The sequence below is a fragment of the Calidris pugnax genome, unplaced genomic scaffold (assembly GCF_001431845.1).
Source record: "Calidris pugnax isolate Ruff unplaced genomic scaffold, ASM143184v1 scaffold12, whole genome shotgun sequence".
In the NCBI taxonomy this organism is placed as follows: Eukaryota; Metazoa; Chordata; class Aves; order Charadriiformes; family Scolopacidae; genus Calidris; species Calidris pugnax.
The window spans coordinates 3,149,219-3,159,126 of NW_015090767.1; the positions used below are offsets into that span (position 1 = coordinate 3,149,219).

Sequence of the window (9,908 nt, forward strand, 5' to 3'; positions counted from 1 at the left end):
AGCTGTAGAGATTACAACTCCACTGCAACAAAACCAAACAGAACTGTAGACTCCCCTTACAAAATTGTAATTTTTTTTTTTTTTTTTTGATTGCTCAGAATAATGATTGCCTCAGTCCCTCCCCCTCAGGGACAGCAAGGATTACTGATGGCTGTGGGTCTAGCAAAATTACAACTTCCTTAAGCACATTGTTCTAACCATTCTATTCAAGTTGTGTTAATAATCAATACTTGAGTCAACATACTCTACTTCTTACTGCACTAAAGTGGAAGTTTAGCTAGACTTTTTTTTTCTATACATGAATTATTAGACTAAATAAAAAGTGATAATTCAGCAGAAAAATACATTTCCATTTAGATAAGGTGTAAATAATTTTTTTTCAGTTTTTCCTAATATATCCATAGGAAAAAAAAAAAATTCCAATGCAATATTAGTTATCTTTGAGCTGCAACCTTAAGCCAATTGGATCTCAATGTGAAGATTTCCACGCAGCCGTATTTGTCATTGCTTTCCAAAATGACAAAAGCAGCTGCTCATCACAACCCTCCTCACAAACTACACAAAATAACTGTAGACAACTGGTGCCATAATAACGCAGTCCTCTCAAAATACCTTTCAGGAGCCATTTCCTCTTGTGTTTTCCAGATATTTCCATTAGTGATCCATCTTTCAGAAGCAGTGAGTCGTCGTGGATGTCATTTGCACCCTTTTACATCCGGCAGAAGACCCACCTCAGACTGCAGTTCCAGCCCCTCTCTGCAGACGGGATCCTGTTCTACACGGCGCAGCGTTTGGCTGCTCACTCGGGTAAGGACGTGCCCCTTTGCCCCCATCCCACAACCAGGGGCTCTTTTGAAACAGAAAGGCAGGGCCTTCAAGCAATTCAGGCCTCCAGTCTCTGTAACTCATTGTCCATGGTGACTGGGTTTTGAACTGTGAATAATGGAGTTCACAGGAGGAAACATGCATAACAAAATTTAGGATTAGTCCACAGCCAGCGAGTATTTAATGAAGGGGTTCAGGAAAAGTATTTTCCCCTGAGCAGTAACTGCACCCCCTTCCCGGCAGTGCTCCCTCAGCCTCGGCACAGCTACTCCGGGATTCACACTCCTGGGGTTTGGCCCAGTGGCAGCACAGCTACTCCAGGATTCACACTCCTGGGGTTTGGCCCAGTGGTTTAAAATGACCAAAAATAAAGCCATGTAAAAAAACCAGTTCAGTGGAAGTGAAGATGTGCTGCGAAGCCGGCGGGTGCCGCACGCAGAGCATGCGGGTTCTGCGCGCGACGGGTCATGCAGAATGAAAAAACAAATGGAAAGTTGAGTGGAAGTGAAGATGTGCTGCAAAGCCAGCTGGTGCCGCACGCAGAGCATGCGGGTTCTGTGTGCAACGGGTCATGCAGAATGAAAAAACAAATGGAAATAAAATTTTTCCACTTTTTAGAAAAGTATTTTAAATTTTACCATATTAGCATTCCTAAAACTTCATGGAAAGAAAGCATAATTTGCCAACCAGTTTAAATGCTTTTTAAAATGTTCTCTCAAAGGTGTAAATTTTTTGTAATGATTTTGTTAACATCCTTCATCTTTATATTGCATTTACGTGGTGTCTCGCAGGCTTTTAGACAGAAGCATTATGTATCATTCATACCGTGATCTTAGAGCAGATTTTCCATTCTGCAAAAATGGGTCTTCATAGGACAAAAAAAAAAAGCACTGAACTATTTGTCATGGATTTTCACTCACCTTTCTTCAAAACGTAGAGCTTTGAGGCATTTCTATAGACACCTTCAGCCAACCACGGTTCTAAACATATATCAGCCAAATTTACCACCTTCTTATTCTGTAAATAGACATTTTACCAGTTTGCTGTTCAGTAAGACTGAAAATCCATCATACACGGCTGGCACCTCCTCCTTGCCTTTTTCTAATCATGACCACATATGGAGAAGCAGCTTCAAAGAACAATATATGGAACATGAGTAATACAAATACATTCATCTGCAAAGAACTCTTGTCTTCTACAATGAATCTGCCATAATTCTGTCACTTACAGGCCAAATTCTGAGATTCTCAGTGAAGAGTTCTCTCCTGTATAAACTAAAGCATTACGTGGGCCATGAAAAATAGAAGAGAAAAAAGGATCTCTCTCAAAAGAGCAGTCAGAGGTGATGGCAGCAGCGAGCATATAAAGAAATTAAAAATCTCTTTGGAAGCACCAAGGAGAGGGCTAAGTCTGTTTGACTTGGACAAAGAGTGGTTCAGCATGAGCATGTCCTCATTCTATTGCCATTCCTAAACATTTAATTTCCACAGGAAGGGATGTTTTCTTTAAATCACTTTCTAGAATCATATCAATTTCATTTCAAAACAAAAACTGTCGTTTATAGAGTAGTTTAATTTCTTTACAACTTTCCTACTCCTACTTTCACTGTCCTGAAGTTCTGAAAGGTTTAGGAAAAGCCAATCGTCTAGCTGTTTATTTTTGCCTTCATATAATCCTGTCAAATCCAGACAGAATTAGACTGATGAAAGACTCAGAAGTATTCTTAGCAGCCAGCAGATGTGAAAGAGCTTTCTGCAGGGGATTAATTTAGAAAGCACTTTATATAAAGACTTTTCTTCTACACCGTTATGTAACGAAATAAAATTTTTCCACTTTTTAGAAAAGTATTTTAAATTTTACCATATTAGCATTCCTAAAACTTCATGGAAAGAAAGCATAATTTGCCAACCAGTTTAAATGCTTTTTAAAATGTTCTCTCAAAGGTGTAAATTTTTTGTAAGGATTTTGTTAACATCCTTCATCTTTATATTGCATTTACGTGGTGTCTCGCAGGCTTTTAGACAGAAGCATTATGTATCATTCATACCGTGATCTTAGAGCAGATTTTCCATTCTGCAAAAATGGGTCTTCATAGGACAAAAAAAAAAAGCACTGAACTATTTGTCATGGATTTTCACTCACCTTTCTTCAAAACGTAGAGCTTTGAGGCATTTCTATAGACACCTTCAGCCAACCACGGTTCTAAACATATATCAGCCAAATTTACCACCTTCTTATTCTGTAAATAGACATTTTACCAGTTTGCTGTTCAGTAAGACTGAAAATCCATCATACACGGCTGGCACCTCCTCCTTGCCTTTTTCTAATCATGACCACATATGGAGAAGCAGCTTCAAAGAACAATATATGGAACATGAGTAATACAAATACATTCATCTGCAAAGAACTCTTGTCTTCTACAATGAATCTGCCATAATTCTGTCACTTACAGGCCAAATTCTGAGATTCTCAGTGAAGAGTTCTCTCCTGTATAAACTAAAGCATTACGTGGGCCATGAAAAATAGAAGAGAAAAAAGGATCTCTCTCAAAAGAGCAGTCAGAGGTGATGGCAGCAGCGAGCATATAAAGAAATTAAAAATCTCTTTGGAAGCACCAAGGAGAGGGCTAAGTCTGTTTGACTTGGACAAAGAGTGGTTCAGCATGAGCATGTCCTCATTCTATTGCCATTCCTAAACATTTAATTTCCACAGGAAGGGATGTTTTCTTTAAATCACTTTCTAGAATCATATCAATTTCATTTCAAAACAAAAACTGTCGTTTATAGAGTAGTTTAATTTCTTTACAACTTTCCTACTCCTACTTTCACTGTCCTGAAGTTCTGAAAGGTTTAGGAAAAGCCAATCGTCTAGCTGTTTATTTTTGCCTTCATATAATCCTGTCAAATCCAGACAGAATTAGACTGATGAAAGACTCAGAAGTATTCTTAGCAGCCAGCAGATGTGAAAGAGCTTTCTGCAGGGGATTAGTTTAGAAAGCACTTTATATAAAGACTTTTCTTCTACACCGTTATGTAACATTTAATAAATTGGTTGCCGAAAACACAGGATTATTTTTTTCTAAAATTCCCTTTTAATTGGAAATAATTAGAACACTTTTTTTCCTCACTAGGGTAAGAAAAAAAAAAGGAATTGAGCTCTGATGATGCAGCTAATTTAGCAATGGCACCACGTTGTAGCACCTCGCAGCTGCACAGTTAGACGTTGGCGTGGCTTGTTGCCCACGTAAATGCTACAGTGGGACTCCCCCTTTGGGGGCAAACCCCCACCAAAAAGTCCTCCCGTCATCCAACAGAAAGCATTAACATGAGATTTACAGTGAAACCTTTCCTTCTCTCTTTGTTCTTTCCAGATAATGTGACCTGCATTTCTAGAAAGGGTGGCTTGGTGGGTGGGCAGTCTCCTTACGGGGATGTTATCTGCTGGTTCCAGCCTCCACTCCTCTAACGTGGTCATTCCTTCAGTACCCACATTTAAACGCCTGGCCAATTGGCATGAATGGCAAAACGTCCTATGAATCTTCATCTCTAAGCACAATTTCCTATAATTCTGTCAGTCACTGGTTTTCGTGCTTTTTCAGCTGTTTCTGAAGGGGTATCGTGACTTTAAGTCTGGTAGTATTGATTCCTGCAGCCCCCTACGAAAATTTGTGTTGAGTCATAGCATTCACAGAATCTTCATGGTTGGAAGGCACCTTTGAGATCATTGAGTCCAGCCACAAAAAAAACCCAAACCAAACCCACAAACAGACACAAACCAACAATCTTGGGCACTGGAGCATGCCCTGAAGTGCCACATCTACACATTTCTTCAACACCTCCAGGGGTGGTGACTCCACCACCTCCCTGGGCAGGCTGTTCCAGTGCCTGACCACCCTCTCAGCAAAGTCATTCTTCCCAAGATCTAATTTAACCCTCCCCTGCCCCAGCTGCAGACCATTTCCTCTGCTCCTGTCATGATTCCCTTGGGAGAAGAGGCCAACCCCCACCTCTCTCCACCCTCCTTTCAGGGAGTTGTAGAGGGCAATGAGGTCTCCCCTCAGCCTCCTCTTCTCCAAACTAAACATGCCCAGGAAGCATTCCCGAAGCTTTACATTTGTTGGTGGAGGTGGAATAGTCCAAACTCAACATGCCCAGGAAGCATTCCCAAAGCTTTACATTTGTTGGTGGAGGTGGAATATGCTGCAGTGTCTGCACTGCTCCAGAGCAGTGATGGAAAGGTTTGCTCCCTGATGAGATGAGGAAGAGGAGTTACACTGGGTGACTAAGAAGGAAGTCAGGTTAATAAACAGAATGGGATGACTCACGCTACATTTAATACTCCACATCTGCTACAGCAGGGCTCTGTCTGGCTGTGACAGGATTATGTTACCTACCTGCTCGGAAAATGCTCAGAAATTTAACTGCTGCTATTTAAGGCATTTTGGTTTAAAAACCTAAAGCCTGAAAAGAAGAGGCAGCCTGTACGGGTGCGTGATGTCCGCGTGGTTTTCTAAGACATTGTTTATGGTGAAAACCGAATCATGGAATTGAACTAAAATCTTTTGGAAAAATTTCTATTTTTTTCTATATATAGAAGAATTTCTATAAAAGCCCACAAGGGAGGAGCATTGTTTTCCTAATCAGAAACAAACTGATTATCCACCCCCTTTTAGAACAGAAACTTAGAGTGGTTAAGTCTTTTCTCTTGGCAGCCACGTTTCCTTACCCGGCAGGGACATCATTTCTGCTTCGTTACTCGTTTTGGGATCATTTACATGGACTGAATTAGCCGTGTGGGAAGCAGAGCTGTCAGCTGTTTGTGTGACAAAACAGACACCCCCCGTTGTACTGGAATCTGTTGCACATGAAGTGTTGTTACTACCCACTTGCCACTGGAAAACCAACCAAACCTGAGACTGGCAAACTGAGGTTGCTCAAGGATGGTGGCTGTTTCTAGCTGCCAAAACATTCCAGGGTGACAGTGGTGACTGAAGGAAGCAGAAATCCGATCAACGCAGTCTCTGCACCAAAGCAGAGCTTTTCAGAAGGCAAACATGAGCTCAGTTTCCAATAATGAAAAAAAAACAAAAAAAAAGGCCAGGAGAAGCTCATCAGGGACCATTTCCCTTTGTGTCACTTACACCCGGTGGTGGAACCGGTGGAAGCACAGGCATGAAAGCATCAGGATTATGAACATGCTCTTCTTCCGTGTGCAGCCTCTAAAAAGTAAATCTGTTTTATTCTGGTTTTTCACAGGTGACTTTTTATGTATCTCATTAGTAAATGGATTTATACAGTTACGCTACAATCTGGGAGACGAGACGGTCATCCTGCAGACCCTTCAGAAGGTCCGTGTCAATGGAGACACGTGGCATTCACTCAAAGCAGGAAGAGTTGGTAACGAAGGCTACCTGGACCTGGATGGTGTTAACATGACTCGAGAAGCCAGTCCTGGAATGAACGCGCTGGACACGCACACGGACTTTTTTGTCGGAGGGGTGTCCTCCTTAAACCTCGTTAACTCAATGGCAGTAGAAAATGAACCCACAGGTTTCACCGGTTGCATACGAGAAATGGTTGTAAACAGCAGGGAGCTGAAGCTCACCGTGGCTGACCCCAAAGGTGGAGCCAACGTGGGCGACTGTGACGGAACGGCGTGTGGGTACGCGGTGTGCAGAAACAACGGGACGTGTCACGTCGAAAACTCGGGCTTTTCTTGTTCTTGCCCACAGGAGTGGACAGGGAGCACGTGTGAACAATCCATTCACTGCTCACAGAACAGCTGTGGGGCTCAGGCCCTCTGCATTCCTCAGCCTACTTCATCTTCTTACATTTGCATATGCCCACTGGGCTGGTCAGGTAAGTACTGCGATACCAAAACCCAATTTTTTATAGCAAAGTTCGTGGGCAACTCCTACATCAAATACACGGATCCTTACTATGGAAGGAGAGACCTCCAGCACAGCCGCCTTTCCTTAAATTTTACTACCAATCAAACTGAAGGCTTAATAGCGTGGATGGGAAAAGGTGAAGATGAAGACAATGATTTCCTTGCTGTTGGTCTTGCCAACGGAACGTTAAAAGTCGTGGTGAATCTCGGAGAAAGGATCTCTGTTCCTCTGATTGACAGCAAACCCTCCGCCTGTTGCGATGAGACGTGGCATCTCGTCACTGTCGTCCAAAACCAAACTTGCATTAAGGTGTATCTCGACGAGGAGCTAATTGTGTTTGAAGATATCGACCCACACAGGAAATACACTGCTTTAAACTATGGTGGCATTTGTTATTTTGGAGGGTTTGAAATCGGCAGGGAAGTCCACGTAGTCACGACAGGGCTTTTTCAGAAGGAATTCATTGGTAAGATTAAAGATGTTGTGCTCTTCCAAGACTCTAAGAAGATTCAGCTAATGAAAGCAGAAGGGTATAATGTTTACAATGGAAATGATGGAAATTAATTGAAGAACTGTTTAAGACTCTTTAAAAGTGATTCATTTCCTTTTCCCCCCGTTTCTTGTGTTAACTGGCAATGTAAGACTCAGGAACCAACACAGGAAAGCACTTCATAAAATTGTTCCCAATTCCTTTTTTAAATGTTAAGCATTAGTATCGTAGCTAAAATGTGAGCAGACGCTGTACTCGTATAATTATTTATATATACTCATTAGTATTTACTTTAAAATAACGTGAAACTCTGCAAAATTTTTCTTTATTCTGTTGGAAATAGTTTTGTTAGACAAATGGGTAATAATTAGCTGATAAAGCCAACCGTCAGCCCAGTGTTGTTTCTTGCTTTATGAGAACAGACAACTTACCCGAGTGTCTCCCAAACTCTCACATTCTATCGGAACACAGAGCTTCTCTTTTACAATTTTGTAATATTGATTCGTAATATTAAGGTCAAGTGTAAAAACTGAAACTGGGGGGAAGGAAAGGTTTACTTGGCTAAAAAGCACAGGTTTATTGTGATGAGAGTTTTAAAAATCACAGCAGCTGTAATTGCTTCAGGCCACAAAGACTCAACTCCAGGTAAGGAAGAGGTGTCTCTGTCTATGGCCCATGCTCTTACCTAAAAGTGTGGAACTTAAGCCAGTCTTCACACTAAAACATTACACTTAACAAAGAATAATTTTAAGAGCAGAAAAGGCATTTTACTTGATTACTGAACAGATATAAACCTATGCCTGCTGTTTGCCTCCAGCAGAGGTCTCCCCTGTTTGAGTCCATGAAAACTTGTTGGTTTAATCATTTACAACTGGAACGTGGCAAATAACTGCCATTGCTAACAGCTTCAAAACCAGAAAGCGTAAGAACTGCTTTGCTTTAGCACAACCCTTCTGGTTTACATGCCCCTAAAATGACATTTTGAAATTTTACTAGACAAAGGTTTGGGCCACAATAAATTGAATTTCCATCGCTATATTTTTCATTAATTTATAACCGAAAAATAAATAGAGTTCTTCACATACAAATGCAAAAACTCCCTTCCTTCTGAAAAAGCTCAGTTATAATCCTACATTTTCGTGAGCAATAAAAACTAAATAAATCAAGACATATTTTAATGTGCTTAAACAAATGACTTATGATGGTATCTACATTTTCTCATTTGACTGCTGGCTTACTGTAGAAGTAAAATACTTAAATAAAAATAAGAGATTGATTCCTATACTTTTTTTTTAATTATTTTACTACCGCTCAAAAGCACATAATGAACCATCCCCTCCGTGCATGGAAATTCTCTGAGTCCAAGTCTTCAGTGAGCACCTATCAGAAACAAGTACCTATTTCTGATATATTTTTGTTGTCTCTTCGTCCAGCAGCCACAGAGCACAGTAAAAGCAGGTGTCACACCTTCATGCCCACAGAACCACAACCAGTACGAATGCCCTGCCCACTCAGTTACGGGTGACTTGAAGATAAGACAGGTGGTGGAGAGGTGGGAGATGGAACTACCCTGAGATGTTGTAAGATGCAGCTGCACACATCTTCGTGAGGTTCTTCCTATCCTCTTCAGCTGCTCTGAGCCCTCAAGCAACCAGCCTGAAACAACAGATCTTCTTCCCCTCTTCCCAACAGGCAGCTCACAGAGGCCTCTCGGCGTTTGAGCTGGCTCCAGGTCCTTCTCCTCTTCCAGTTCTTCTTGGGAAGGCCTGTTACGGCCACGTGATGCTGGGGAAGGGAGCGTGTTTAGGGCTTACCCTGTTCTCTCTGGGGCTGCTGGTGGACTGCCAGTTCCTCACCAGCACCACACTGCACCCAGCAGTGACTCCGTGTGGGACAAAGAACAAGTGATGGGAGCGCTTCCAGGTCACACCAGTGGTGGGAGGGGGGCGAGTGAAGGCAACGGAGAAGACAACATCCTTTATTCCTGCAGCACTGGGATTTATTCCCATGGCACTAACTCAGCTTCTAGGAGCACATCCTGGAAACTGTCACTCATTAATTTAAATTCTTAACATAACTCTCCCTCAAAAGCCGTTCTGCCGTGGCTCTCCTTGGGTTCTACACAGAAAAGGCAGGTAGGAAAGCGCTTGGCAAACTTGGAAAGGATTGACATATTCTTTCCAGACACATTATTTCTGGTCGTTCTGGCAGAAAGCATCGAGGGAGGTCATTCTCCCCCTCTGCTCTGCACTGGGGAGGCCACAACTGGAATCCTGCCTCCAGTGCTGGGCTCCCCAGTTCAAGAGGGACAGGGAACTGCTGGAGAGAGTCCAGCGTAGGGCAACAAAGGTGATGGAGGGATTGGAGCATCTCCCTGATGAGGAAAGGCTGAGAGAGCTGGGGCTCTTTAGCCTGGAGAAGAGAAGGCTGAGGGGAGACCTTATCTAAGTTTACAAGTACCTGAAGGGTGGGTTGAAGGAGGATGGAGCCGGACTCTTTCCAGTGGTTCCCAGTGACAGGACGAGGGGCAACGGGCACAAGCTGGACCATGGGAAGTTCCACTCCAATCTGAGGAAGAACTTCCATGGGGTGAGGGTGGCAGAGCCCTGGCAGAGGCTGCCCAGGGAGGGTGTGGAGTCTCCTTCCCTGGAGATCTTCAAGCCCCACCTGGATGCTCCTGAGTGATGTGCTCTGGGCAGCCCT

At 42.6% G+C, this 9,908-nt stretch overlaps 1 protein-coding gene across 1 annotated transcript in view; it reads left to right on the forward strand.

Annotated features, from left to right (window-relative positions):
• Positions 1-8,856, forward strand: part of EYS (eyes shut homolog (Drosophila)) — a 43,383-nt gene extending 34,527 nt beyond the window's left edge. Inside the window, exons 7-8 of the mRNA XM_014936858.1 lie at positions 646-807; positions 6,081-8,856. Coding sequence (XP_014792344.1) covers positions 646-807; positions 6,081-7,279 — 1,361 coding nt within the window. The 3' untranslated portion in view covers positions 7,280-8,856. The remainder of the gene's footprint in view (positions 1-645; positions 808-6,080) is intronic.
• Positions 8,857-9,908: the final 1,052 nt, after the last annotated feature.